This window comes from Squalius cephalus (genome assembly GCF_949319135.1).
Source record: "Squalius cephalus genome assembly, chromosome: 9".
Taxonomy (NCBI): Eukaryota; Metazoa; Chordata; class Actinopteri; order Cypriniformes; family Leuciscidae; genus Squalius; species Squalius cephalus.
In genome coordinates, this window is record NC_137130.1 from 20,446,149 (window position 1) to 20,460,813 (window position 14,665).

At 35.6% G+C, this 14,665-nt stretch overlaps 1 protein-coding gene across 1 annotated transcript; it reads right to left on the bottom strand.

Annotated features, from left to right (window-relative positions):
• Positions 1-1,049: 1,049 nt before the first annotated feature.
• Positions 1,050-10,428, bottom strand: tnfaip6 (tumor necrosis factor, alpha-induced protein 6). Its single transcript, XM_079881677.1, has 6 exons — positions 10,184-10,428; positions 7,548-7,685; positions 6,536-6,697; positions 1,734-1,962; positions 1,579-1,619; positions 1,050-1,426 (listed from the first exon to the last, which is right to left on the bottom strand). The coding sequence occupies exons 1-6, from the start codon at positions 10,305-10,307 to the stop codon at positions 1,305-1,307; spliced, it is 816 nt and encodes a 271-aa protein (XP_079737803.1). The 5' UTR covers positions 10,308-10,428; the 3' UTR covers positions 1,050-1,304.
• Positions 10,429-14,665: the final 4,237 nt, after the last annotated feature.

The window sequence follows — 14,665 nt, forward strand, 5'->3', positions numbered from 1 at the left end:
ATGAAGAATGTTGGTAAACCAACAGGCAAAACATGCTTTGGTTACCATTAACTTATATTAGGCCTATATACATACACACACAAAAAAAACTTTTTCTGTGTAAAAAAAACTTTTTGTTACACAGAAAAAGAAAGTCATGTTTGGAACAACATAAACAAAGTAAATGATGACAGGATTTTCATTTTGGGGTAAACTGTCCCATAAATAAAATGTTTTTTAAAGCAATCATCTTTGTCATAGCCCTAATTTCAGAAGAAGTAATCCTAAATACACAAGTGTTTCTTCAACTTCAGCCACTTTATGGGTCATTGACCAAAAAAACAACAAAAGTGTTTTATAAAAATCTTTTCAAAACTGATGCAATGCATTTTTTTGAGTCATGAACAAGATTCAGTTGTTAAATAACATTTCAAAATGTTTTTTTTGACTGTTTTTATGCCAGGGGGTACAACCAAATAGTTGTTTGTATATATACTGTAGTTGTCCCACCTGACATGGAAAGTGTACCAACCCATAGTTGAAATGAGCAGTTTTTACCAGTATTTGAGAGAGATCTACAAACCTTTTCACTCTGCCACAAGGATCAGTTGGGCTCCTCTGGATGATGCATTATCATGTTTACTGTTTTTACCTTTGTCAATTCATAATAAAAGAGCCATGTTTGCAGTTGTGCCACCCTGACATTTGAGATTATAAACATTTTTATATCAAAAGTTTTTCAATTATCTCAACAGCTTTAAAACTATTGATATTTATCTAATTTGTTTAGGTTTCAAACCTAAAATGATGCCATAGTATGAAGTTTTTTTTATTATTTTTATTATTAAGACACAATTTTAAATAGTTTTAGTATGTTCATTTTTTCAGACAGTTGCACCACCTGACATTTTGAGGGTTTAAAATAACAAAACTATGTTTTAGAAAATAATAAGTATTATTTAAATGTAAAAATGAATTAATCTAAATAGGTTTTATAGAATAAAGTGACAAATGTCATGAATTTATCAGATTATTTTAAAAGGAAATAATGCACTTCACACAAAAATATGCACATTTTCAATGGGTTTATTTCTATTAAAGCCAAGAGATTTCAATTTAATTATTTTGGTTAAATGTTGTTCATATTAAAACACTGTAAAACATTCAATACAATTTTGAAAACTGTTTTATAAGAGTTTTTGAAATGTGCACATGCCCATACACCTACATTTGTGATTATTATTAGCTTTAATATTGCACTGTGGTTATAGAAGCAATATATATACACTTGTAAAAAGAAGTGTGATTGGTGTATTAAACAGTGGTCAAGAGAAGGTGTCAGTATGATCTTCAAAGAGCTGAGAGGAGTTCACAGCGATGTACTGTAGCTGAAACCCTCCAGCCGTCACAGAAGAATCAGAGAGGAACTTCAAAGTCATGACGTTTCCTGAGCAAGAGACGACACAGAAACACATTTATCATCTCTGATCTCTAGTTCACTAACCATAAAGAAGCATGAATTTAAAAAAATAATAATAATAAATGCATTCAAACTGAATGAGAAGCACATTTGAACTTAAAATGACTACAACAACAGACCTGTACTTATGAAGTCCTCCGGAAGTTCATCCCCACAGTATCTATCCAGAACAGACAAATTTATTCTATTATTTTTTTCTTTTTATTAAATTGTAAACTCAGCAAATGTAACTTAAAGGCCTATAGTGAATAAAACATAAACAACTATTATTTACCTGCCAACAAAGCCTGAAACATCATCATAGCTGTCATAGATCTCCAGATAATCACTGAGGCAAGCTGTGTCCTCCTCAATGTCAAAGTCTAGGAATTGCAAGCGGATTCTCTGGCCGTAGCGCACACGAATGTGCCAGTAGCAAATCTGCTCATCCTGGTAGTCCTCTGGATAACCAGGAGAATCTAAAACCTTCTCCTGATCTGTGAGCACTCCTCCACACTCCTTTGCTGAAAAGTCAGTAAAACAGGTGTACGAATTAATACATAAATAAATATGAATAAATGAAAAATCAAATGAATGAATAAATAAATAAATATCAATAAATAAAAAATCTAATGAATAAAGGGGTACAAACTGGATACGGACTAAATTTAGACTATAAATTTGTATTAACCCCTTAACTGTCACCCCCCTTTTTGAGAATGGACATTAAAATGCACTATTCAAGCTTAAATGGTTGTAATTCAAGAATGCTTTGGAGTATAGACCTAGGTTTGGTCTTGTTTTAAAGGGAAGTGAAAGCACTTCAAAAAATTAAAGTATGAAAAAGTTATGGAAGTTTAAATTTACATTAAATCAAATATAATTTATTTAATATTTTTCTTTTATATAAAATATATATTTTACAAAATATTTTTTACTATAAAATTGCTATAAAATCAAAGCCATATATCTAACCAAGTTGTGTTCTAAATTTGAAGTTGACATCACAAAAATTGAAGTTCCCATGAGATTTTGTTTAGGCGTAATACCAAGAATTCCATTGAATTTAACTGTATGCATTCTGCCATAACAAATTAATACATTTCTGTCCAAATATCAGTTCTGTCACAAAATATGGAACCTTGAGACTCAGACCTTTCTGACAATATGTGTTTTGTCAAGATTAGAAAATATTTTGATCATAAATTATGAAACATAATGATGCCCAAAAGGGGAGGAGCCTGGTAAAATAATTTAGAGTACCGTTTCTATGGTAACACAGTCCACTTTCAAAACAGTTTTCACAGGATGAATTCTGAGATCATAAGCTTTCAAATGATACCTAATTTATGATAACTACTAAAATATGTAATGTAATAAAAAAGGCGATAAAAAGATAATATTATATTTCACAGGATAATATATATATTATACGTTTTAGAAGATAATATTATTTATAATTTTTTATTGACAAATACTAAATTATATGTTTTCTTATGAAATTTTAGCATGAAAACCAACGTTTCATTTATTAAAAGTGTGTGCGTCGACTTTTTGTGACAAAGGTCAGAACTCCTGTTATTATGTAGATTGAGGTGCACTCTTGTCATAAATTCATCTATTTCTGTTCCTACATAATTTGTAACAAAAAACACACAGTGTGTGTGTGTGTGTGTGTGTGTTTCAGGTATTTCAGGTGTTTCAAAATATCCCCACAAAGATGGCAACATCCTAAATCCTTGTCCTTGTGTAAACATTTTTTGGTCCCCATGAAGAAAACAGCTTATAAATACTGAGAGAAGTTTACTGAAAATATAAAAATGCAGAAAGTTTTCTGGGATGGGTAGGTTTAGGAGTAGGGTTATGGATAGTTCTCATAAAACATAAAAACAAACATGTGTGTGTGTTGATTTATTAACAGTTTCATCAGATGAGATGACAGTCAGGTGTAATGACTGCTTATATGATCAATTGGGAGCTTACTGTCTAAAAGGGCCTTTCACAGGACATCTCAACCTGAAAGTGTGTGGTCACCATTATTTACTCTCCGACTTCTCTTTGAGATCACTGTTGACTCAAGCTCTCCATAGACTATCTTTCACTGGCTCATTATGATAAATCAGGAGAAAAGAGCCAAACTCAGCTGGGTTTATGGTAAAACATTACTAAATCTTGTAAAACTTTCACTTTTAGATTACTCACAGTGAGAAACATTTTACATTAGACTCTTCCATATTCACTCAAGAAAAAACAGCCAGAGAAAACAAGCAAGCATTTTACAAGAAATGTAACTTATGTGAATAATGTCCTGTGCTGCGATCCACTGCCATATGTCACCGTGTACCATAAAACAGCCATCACCTTTCCCCCTCAATGTTTAGTCATGGTTGTCTTTGTCTAGACCACAGTTTATCCCACCCTTATAGTTTAGAGACCAATGAAAGTCTGAAGAATGATATAAAGAAAAGGTCTTTAACTTATGGAGATTTATACCTTAGAACCACGCTAATAACTACATTTCAGTCCCAGTTAAGGGTTTTTCCCAAAATCATTGTTAGCCAACTATGGTCGCATGTTCCATAGTTAGCATTTCCCAATCATTTCAATTTCCCAAAACCATAGTTTCAACGAACATTTGCAAACAGCATCACAAAGTTGGTATGACTGCTCTTGACCTGTGGTTAGAAGCATAGTTACTTGTTCATATAACAAGCGGACTTAACCCTTTCACACGTAAGTTTGAAATATTCTGGCTGACCCCAGCGTGAGTTTTTCAAGGCGACCGTTATTTAGAATGTGTCACTTTATGGTTTCCATGGTGATACGTCATTGCTTGTCACGTGACACACCACAGCAACAACAGAGCTGAATTAATGATGATCTGCTTTTATGTCATTTTTCCTTTTTTATTCAAAATATTCACAAATTTTTTAGATGTGGCATGAAATATCTGATATTCCGATTGTCAAATATATGCAAGTGGAAGTGTTTTGTTGTTTAAACACCTTTATAACGATCGCGTTAGTTGAGCTGTATGCGCGATGGGCGCCGCCATCTTAGTTTGTGCCGCAGACGCAGTTCAGAGAATAGGATCTGTTGGATTTACAACACGTGAATTCATCCACTTCTCCCGAAATATATAAAAGTAAGTGGCAGGTGAACTGGGAGAAGAATAGAGTATACTTTAAAGTTACTTACACAATGTGTATCTGATATGAATAAAACTAATTATAATGGAAAGGATTATTACTGCCTCTTCCTTTGTCATCAGTGTGTATTTTACAAACTCTAAATGTATTGTTTTTTTAGTACTTGTATGTCTGAAACCTAAAATAAACATTATGTGGTTGAAAACACTGAAAAGTTGTGATATAATATGACAGCTCTGAGCGCACCTGTCTCTGGCTCAGCGCCAGCCAATGAGCGAGAGCACATTTGAATTTAGCAGTTGATCACGTCATGCACTGACCGTTCTAATCACACCGGTGTGATCGTACGCTCCAGGGACCAGCCTAGACTGATCACACCGGTGTGATCGTACGTGCTTATCTTGACCAAAAAAACAAACAAAAAAACAAGCTGGAATTCAGTACAATCTATGGGTACGTTTACACAACAATAATGTACTGGAAAAGTTTTTCTTTGCGTTTTTAGCATACAGACAACAACCTTGTCAAAACGATCCCGTTCACATGGATCCATGAAAACAATAAAAAATGCTGTTAAAGGAGAACTTGGTAACTTTTTTAACTTAATAAAACTGTCTAGAAATCATTTGGATGGTTAAACAACCTGTTCTGGTGATATTGGTGACTTTTCCCGCTCCCCCCAGCGTTCCCAGGCGGAAAACCAACCTTGCAACTTGGGGACTACCGTCCCGGCAAGATAGAAATTGGAAGTCTCGTGAGAAGCGAGAACGAGAACGAGAACGAGCGCGAAACACGAATCGCTTTACGGCAATTCAACATAAACACACAGCATGTATGATGTATTACCAGATTACCCACCTCGGTAGACATAGCTCCACACGATACAGTTGGCTTGCTCCGATCAAAACAAATGCACATGAGCAGCGGTAGAGAGGGGGAGGAGGCCGCCGCAAGTGAGTTTTTTACGACCGTGTTGTGACATATACGCCCCCCACATCTGTAGGGGGAGCTCGTGGGGAAAACATGCGACAACAAAAGGGAAAATCAGCGAAGAAGTGACTAGAGTTCGCTAGAGTTGCCGAGTTCTCCTTTAAAAAGACTAAACACATAATATGCAAGCGCATGTCGTCCCCGTTTTCACAAACTGGAGTTTTTGACGTTTACACAGAGACAATAACGGTATAGTTTTCAAAAACCCGAAAACGCCATTGTCGTGTAAATGGATGGACATTTTTAGTTGAATGTAAACGGCCCCTATATCTTTATTTTCAAATATACTCAAATTTAATTTACGTCTTTTAAGGGCAAAAATGCGAGTTCATGAAAACGGTGACGTCCTGCGCATGCGTATTACGTATTCAGTCTATACGGGACGAAGTGTTTCTTTATAAAGTGACATCACTAACTGCTGGCCTGGCATGCATAATACAATTTTTGGTCGTTTTCGCAGATCAGTGTGAACAAGGACCGTTTTTGAAGAACGCGCACGTTCGAACGTGCTCTAGTACGTAAGAAGAAGCCTACTACGATTGAATCTGGAAATTAAGCAAAATAACTGAGAAAAAAGAGAATTAGTCCTCAGATGCATTTCTGTGATTTATAAAATTTGGCATTAATCAATTCTCAAACAAATGAATTAAAAGAAGTTATTACTCCACCATCAGCGTAACATCATTAACCAACATGGCTGAGTGGCAAATTTGCGTCAGTACAGTTTTGGGTAAAAGTAGTTTGTCGTGACTTGATAGTTTATTTCTTCAACGATGCATCATACTATGGTAGTAAAGCAGTGAGTTACGTCATTTGTCGGGAAATGAACCCCTGGATAGATTTAAAAAAAAGTGATTTGCATCACTACTTTGTAAAAGCAAATATCTGTTGATTCCAAATCTCTCTTTGTATGACTAAATCCACCCAGATTTGTCTAACTGTCACCTCTCAAACTCACCCTCAGGATTATAGCAGTAGACATCCCACTTTTCACTTTTGTTGAGCCGGTATCCGTAATCAATGATTCCAACCTTCCCGAAACCACAGTTGACGCCAGCTTTAACAATCGGATAGCCCACACGTCCTTTGTCAAACCATCCAGCTGCACACACATGGAACCCTTTGGGAGAAAGACAATATCTGTTAGTATAAAACATCTTTCAAGTTTTTTTTTTTTTTTACATGAAAAAATCTCAATTCTCAAATTCAATTAATTAGAAATTCAACTAATAATTAATTGTGACCAAATGCAATATTAACAATGATTAATAATGTTTCAAAATTAATGTTTTGTAAATTTCCATTATTTATTTTTCTCAATGTTCATATTATTGCATCTGCAGTACTTCACAAACAGATTCTGTAGAGACTGAATGCAAGATGTTCTCTATGACAAAGCTAATAATTGAAGGAAATTCGTCTTTTTCAAGGGTATGAAGAATAAAGGGCTCTTGTGTTCTGAGGAGCCATGGGCACAATTTGAAGGCTGCAAAACAGAGATGGAAAAAAAGAAAGCAAAGCAGACCTCCTGCATAGAGTGCCATAGGTCTGTACTAACCACAAATGCAGTCATTACTGATCAGAGCTCAAGGAGAGAGTCTGGATCAAATTTACTCTTACTGTAAAGAAAAGGGAGTCATCTTACTAGAAAACAGGTGTTACTGCTCAGGCAACACATGACAATGACTTTCACAGTTAAACAAAACACTGGGTGGCACTGGAGAATGTCCATTGCTTTGTTTATATGATGTGTGCAAATATTTAATATATCCAACTGTGAGAATGTTGATTATCATTCTGCTTGCTGACAGATTCAAAATAGTTTCTGATTATATACAATTATACAATAAAACCTATTCAGTGTGATCCAAGTTACAGGACTTGCTCAACACTTATGCCGTGGGCCAGACCCTCTCTAACTGTTTCTTTTGACATCTGATCCAAGTGAGATGTGTAAGTGTGATACAAACCAATTTGTCGAGCAGCCTCCAGTTGATCATACGTAGCAAGAGCCCCCCCCTCAAATTTGCACACAGCCTTGGCTTCCTTATACGTCAGCTGATATCTTCCTTTGCGAGATTCGCGGTGGTAAACTCCAGCTGCTTGCTCTGTAAGGAGAGAGAAGATGGGTCTCATTTGGCAACACTATCAGCTTCGAGGACTCATGTGAAGTTATCTGGGTCTGTTCAGCATCTCAGAACCAAGATTCTGCCTGTCTAGTCAAATTACATCAGAACTAAAACAAGAAACGTATTTTAGAAAGTTTTACCCAACATATATATTTTACTGTGCAGGACATCCTGAATACGTAAGGGACACATATGCTGTACATAAGATTGTGTTGATAAGATTACTAAACCAGATGAGGCCTCTTTTTACCTCACAGAACATCATGCTGTTTTGCAGTTGTTTTTAAGCACGCATGCATAACCTTGAAAAAGTTGGATCCCGTCTCAAATGAGTTATAAGCCAGTGATTTTACTGTGTTGGCCTCAAACATCCAGGTTTTCAGAAGACTGTAACCATTAGTGAGCTCCAAACATGTCTCTGAGAAAACCCAAAATGGGAGACTCATTTGAAGAATGAATAGCAAGATACTGTATCTTGTTTAGCCCTAAGTGTTTTCAGACGTGTTGCAGTTGTCAAGCCACTTTGCCACCACAAGTAACATTAGTTTTCAGCAGTTTTCAAACATTTGATAGAACTTCTGCTACTAGTTAGTGAGAGCACACTGAAATACGTGCTCGGATTAATAGTCAATAGGTCTATAGACCATTTGGGTGTTTGCAAACATCGATGATGTGTTTTGTGGGCGGAGCCTACCTGGTGGCAGAAAATGACACTCTGGGAGAACAATTTTATAAAACAATAAAAAGGTCATTTCAAGCTTATATCTCCAAATTTTTACTTTTTTTCTCACATTTCCGAGTTTATATTTCACAATTCTAAGAAGAAATATCAGAATTGAAAGATATAAACTCAATATTCTGTCTTTTTCCCACATAATTGCAGGTTTAGGCCTATATCCGCCAATTCTGACTTTTCCCCCCTCATAATTGTGATAAGAAAAAAAGTCAGAATTGTGAGATAGGCCTAAAAATGTTGTTTAAATGTTACCTTTATAAAACGTTATAGGTTTAAATATTATTTCATGCTGTAACTGTAAAGCTATAATGTCCCTATAAACATGCATATGTGAATATTATGTAGATCTAGGCCTATGTTTACGTCAAATCCATGCTTTAATGGTAACTAATCATCGCATGTTTCAACAGTCCAGTGGCTTGCAACTATAAATGTCTGTTTAGCGTCACAGAGCGTCTTCGACGACGGTATTCTATGAAGACCATCTTTTTTTGCATTCCGATTGTGAAATCCAAAGGCATTTTTTCTCTTATTCCGTGGTTTTATTAACTGTTTTTCTGCGCACACAGCTGCAAATGACATAACCGTGACGTTGACTCCAAATTGGTCTATAATATAGATCTATAGAAGTTATGTAGCCCCGCCCCTTTTCAACGCTGCGCCTGTTGTGTTGTTTTTATTTCCACAGCATGAAGGTAAGATCTTACGGATTTATGAATGAACCGCTCGTTTTAAAATCTTCCCGGTCTACTGACAATTCTCATGATAACTTTAGTTAATAAATTCACTTCACCAGCTAAAGACTCTTCGACAGCGATGCCATAGAAATATACAGAGCTACCGCAAAAACAGAAGCTCAAACTAAATTCTAAAGATGGCTGCGTGCTTGTTGCTCTGGCGGTAAAGGTCTATTGGCCTATAGATCAGTGCAGAGCACGCATTTACCTGATTTCATATATGCTAAAGAGCAGTAGTGGGGTTCATCTGAGGTAACCATTATCAACTTCCCTAAGTTTCAGGCGTACTTCGATGAAGCACAACAAGCAGGCTAATATAATTTTGTTTCTAATATATTATTATTATATTTAGTACCGACTAAATGTAAAGTTAATTCTTGAAAAGTTACTTCTATAAATTCAAATCTACATAACCTTTTTGTGTGTGCATGGTTCCAGTCGTGTACTATTTATTAACCCCCATAATTCGCACACTAACTTATTTAAATGGTTTAACCCAAATCACAGTTTGCTACAGCTAAAACATTGGTAAATGTTGGGTTTACATGGAAAAAGAGTGAAATGCTATAGCTATCAAATTCAGATTGTTCTTTCCTGTGTCTTACCAAACAACTCTAATCTACTGAGAAATGCCTGTGAGTTTCTTGGATCCTTCTGAACGTAATTTGAGGTGCCCTTGGGGAAGTTGCAGTACACAGTAACAGAATGAAGTAATTTCCCTGTGTTTACAAGGTCCTTCAGACTGGCTGCACTATCAGCCTTCACAGAGTCATAAATAAGCCTCTCACATGGTTCTAAATCTAAATGCACACAACACATGCAGTATAGAACATATAAACCCTGTTGAACAGTAAATGAAAGATTTTGCTTTTTAAAATCATTATATAGTTTATGAGGGGAAAACAAGAAAGAAAGAAACATTCGTTTTAAAATATTGACAAGTCATGTCACTGTTTCTACTTAACACAGTTTGGATCAACAGTAAGAACAAGTGAAATAAATACCCAGCCAGATAGAGTTGTGCAGTATTCCATTCTTGAAACCCCAAGCTTCAGTCTCCTTCAGGATAAATATAACGGCGAATACAGCCGTTAACACGCGCATTTCTCTCACTCCGCAGCGGATCATACAGATGTTAGTGCAGCTGTCACCCAATGAACTGTGTGAAACACATCATGCGAAAGCCGAGTTTAAATGGTGTTCCTGCCTACTCGATTAGGTGTGGTCTGACGTGTGATTTCAGTTGGCTAAATGATGACGGTTTTGCGGAGGGCTGGATCGGGGAAGACCCCAGAGCAGAGCCATATATGCCCTGCTAGAATACGGCTACTTTATAATAAATAAATAATGGACTTGAAATATTGGTATGCGTCCATTAAGAAAAGTATTCAAAAAAGTAACTTGGATTGCAAATTACTTTCCAAGTTACTTTTTTTGAATAGCTGTTTTATTGAATGCTTTGGTAACATATTTAGCAACATTCAAATGCCAGAAGGCCTGTTTTTAAAATTAAAAACACGTGTGTAATTACAAGCGTGAAGTAGCCTGTTGTGACGAAATCATTGCTACACTTTAATTGAAACATTGTAACTTCACAGATCTCATTTTTTTAATCTAGGCTACAAGACATATTTTAGAGACACTTCCTCTCCAGTCTGATGAAAATATGAAGTATTTTCTTTGTTTATAGAGAATATCATATAAACTACAAATTAACTTTTTTTTTTTTTTTTTTTTGTATATTGTAATGCTTAAAACATTACAATGTAAAATAAAATAAAAATAACATATATTTGAAGAGTTCAGATGCAAAAGCCTCTAAATGCCATCTGAAATTTTCTTAGAATGATCATTTTTATAAAGCTCGTATATTTAAGTTCAGTAATTTCACTTAAATGGCAATTAAAATGACCTATTAATTGTCATTTAAGTGAAATTACTGAACTTAAATATACAAGCTTTATAAAAATGATCCTTCTAGAAGAAAATCTTCTCTTCATTTATTTATTTTAAATGTAAAATTACATCATTGAGGTCTCTGCATGGGATAAAACTCTGAATAAAATGAAACAGCAGAAACAAACTGGCCCGGATCCGTGTACCTTCGGATAATTTGTTTTCTAGGTTTTTTTTTTTTTTTTTTTTTTTTTTGTATTCTTGTATAAATGTATTTATTCATTTTTAAATGGAATTTATTTTTGCAACATAGACAGCCAGGAGTAATTGCTAGCAGATTTCATCAAAATAACATCCATCAGTTGTACTCCAACTTAAATTTAAGACGTGTTGTTTCACAGTCGACTACAGTAGGCCTACATGAAATGAAAACGGATTTCACATGAATTGAAAACAGTTATTTCCATTCCCCCTTTCATGATTTCACGCCATACTGTAACACTGTCCAGCTCATTTTGTGGTTTAATACAGGCCATTTCTAATCTGTGAGTATGACTCACAAAGAAAAGTTCAGCTGGGAACTCTGGACATTTATCTGTTTCAATGATGGGATAGAAACAATTTATAATATTAATTTTGGCTTGTATGCCATACTTTGTTATGAGGCTAGTGAAGAAATTATTAGATCACTCCATTAGATAATTTCATGAGAATATACAGTACATTTAACTTTCCCTACTTAATTGCTTTCAGATTAACAGTTTACCGTGCTGGCCTTTAGTATATGAGGTTGTAAATCTTTACTAAAAGTGGATAGGAGGTAAAAAAGAAAGGAAAAGAAAAGAAAAAGATGTTGTACTGTGGCACAGAAAAGAAGATCAGTTGGAAATGACTTGAATAAAACCATCTGCTTATTTAGTGAGCTTCACAGAAATTTCATACTACTGAACAAAGAAACTTATGTCAAAGCAGATCTTGGTTTTCCAGGTCACAAAACCTTGCCTCAACCTTTCTGGAAGAGAGAAACAAAATTTCATACAATGACATGTAATTCCATGACACAACATCCTGCTCAAGCCTACACCATGGTAGAAACCACAGAGACGCACCAACCAATACACCCAAGCCCACATTCTCCCTCACACACTCCAAACATGAGTCACTTATGTCTCGCTCCGAATAGTTCACTTACAATCTGTCATCATTAATGTCCCAAACTCATAGCTAACATATGTCTTCAGAAGATATGAGTTAGAATACAGCACATAAGTTGAATAGAAGACTCTTAATGCCATTCGTATTTATTTATTTACTTTATCACAATTCGAACACTTATAATAAGAGCAGAATAAAAGTTGAGGCCTATGGACATGCACTATGACCCTTCATCCAGTAGATGGTGCTATAGGACAGAGCAGCACTTCTATATTTCCTTCCGTAAACGCACAAAATATCCTTATTCCCTAAGAACATATTCTGAAAAATAGTCTTTTTTCTTCTTGTTCTTTTTTTAAAATTATGTTACAAAACTGTAGTGTCATTAGTCACTGCAATAATTATGTCGAAAAAATGGAAGTATTCTCTAGGCTCTATGATTTAAAAGCATTTAATTTTCAGTCAATCTTGTTCATTTTTTAAATCTAGATCAAACTAAATTAAATAAATCTGGACTGATATTAGTATCTGTGTGATCATTCAATGTTACAGCAGATAATGTGAGCAGGACATACACCATCGTAGCCTACTTCCTTTTTGATCACATTAAAGATCCTTGACGGTTTTGCTTATGGCAATGAAAGTATACTGGCGAAAAGGGTTGATTTATTGACTTCACTGAGGGACAATTGAGATTTAGACCTGTGAATGTTACTGGCAAAGATCAGACTACCCACATGATTTTTTATAGATAAACATACTAATGGCACCTATGTGAAAACTCCCATGTTGCCTAAAAATCTGCACAAGGCGAGTAGGCCTCAGTTTACAAAAATCATTTGCATCACAAATGATTGATCATCATCAGTGCTGAATATGAGCTTACTGTGGCTCAAGCCAGCTTCACTCTGAATCAAACAGAGTGGATGTAAATTCCTTCACTGATAGCGGGCATTTAGCGAGTCAAAGACACAGACTCATTAGATGAGTATCAGACCTCAGTGCTGCAGGACATACCTTGCATTCCAGTAAAGATTAATGTTGGCAGTTATCACATCTCCCTGGAAATGAAGGACACTGAAGGAAATGAAAGACACGTTTGACACATCTAGATAGGTTGGTAACTGCATGATGCTTCCATTTAAACTATGTATGTTTTTTTTGTTTTTTTTTTAAAGAAATTAATACTTCTGTTCAGTAAAGATGCATTCATTTGATCAAAAGTGACAGTAAAACTTTAGAAATGTATAATTTTATGATAAAAATGAGAATCTTATTCTTCAATGGAACAACAACTGTCTGTTCAAAATCACATGAACAATGGTCACAAATCACTTCAAATCATAATAAGTGACCTAAAAATATTTTACAATCTTTTTTTTGTTTTTTACTTACATTTTTTCAAATTCTTAAGACCACCTTTTTATTTGAACGAAATGAGAAATAAATAAAAGAAAACGAGAGACACTTCACAAGGGGGCAGAAGATCAGGCCTTCACAGTCACATCTGTTGCTGGTCAGCTCCTATAAAGTCTCAGACGTTACCGAAACACACAACCCTACTTTCCCTTCTTGTGTTCAGAGCTGCGTCCTCTCCCAGTGACATGACTTCACTTCTGTCTGAATGCTCTGGCTGTTGATACTGGCTCACTGCTCGGGAGGAAAACAGCATTCAGTTCATCAAACTCTGAGAACATGTGATTTATGTGCAAATCACAGGGTTGACATCCCAACAGGGAAGAACCACTGGAGCTCCATACACATTTACACCCCAAGTCTCAGCTCAAAATGTCAACCATGGTTGTGTTGTGTGGCAAGAGAACATGGAAATGATGGAAGTGTGACCAGATTTTGATTTGAAGAAAGATTTAAATTTATCGTGCAGACTTTTACAGCAAATACAACTTCTACACGCAGAGGAACATTTTAAATGTAAGACCCTTCTCCATAACTTTGATTGGATTGATAGTAGACAACCCACCAGACCTGGTAAAATACTCTTTAAGATGTCTTAGAGACATAGTCTCATGTGGTTTCACAGTAAATCAACACTGAAAGGGGTTTTCAACTAGGTTCAAAAGGCGTGCGCACTTTCCCCATCGCAAACACAGCTGCTCTCTATAACTGAACATGAGTCCTGTCCTGAGACACGTCACCAAACATGCACACACAATGGCTGATTTATGCTCCCAATCTTCTTCGCTGCAGGTAAAAAAAAACCTTCTGTACCACATACACACCTTTGAAGCTCAAAACAAGCTGCCCATTTGATCTGACCTACCAAAAGTCACAGGAGAAGATAAATAAATGGCACTAAACAAACTTCAGCCAATTAAGGGCTTCTGTCACCTTGCTTGAGTATGAAGTCAGATTTTCCCATCAGTTTAGAGAAGGGTGCTTGTGTCATTCCCTGCTGAGCTGACGTTTTGTTAGCA

Bases quoted from the DNA above. Each gene is read 5' to 3' on its own strand.
- tnfaip6 (XM_079881677.1), bottom strand. From the start codon at position 10,307: ATGATCCGCTGCGGAGTGAGAGAAATGCGCGTGTTAACGGCTGTATTC. The intron at 7,686-10,183 runs GTATTTATTTCA...CTCTCCTTACAG, and splicing joins GCACAACTCTATCTGGCTGG to AGCAAGCAGCTGGAGTTTAC. The intron at 1,963-6,535 runs GTGAGTTTGAGA...CTGACTTTTCAG, and splicing joins CTACTGCTATAATCCTGAGG to CAAAGGAGTGTGGAGGAGTG.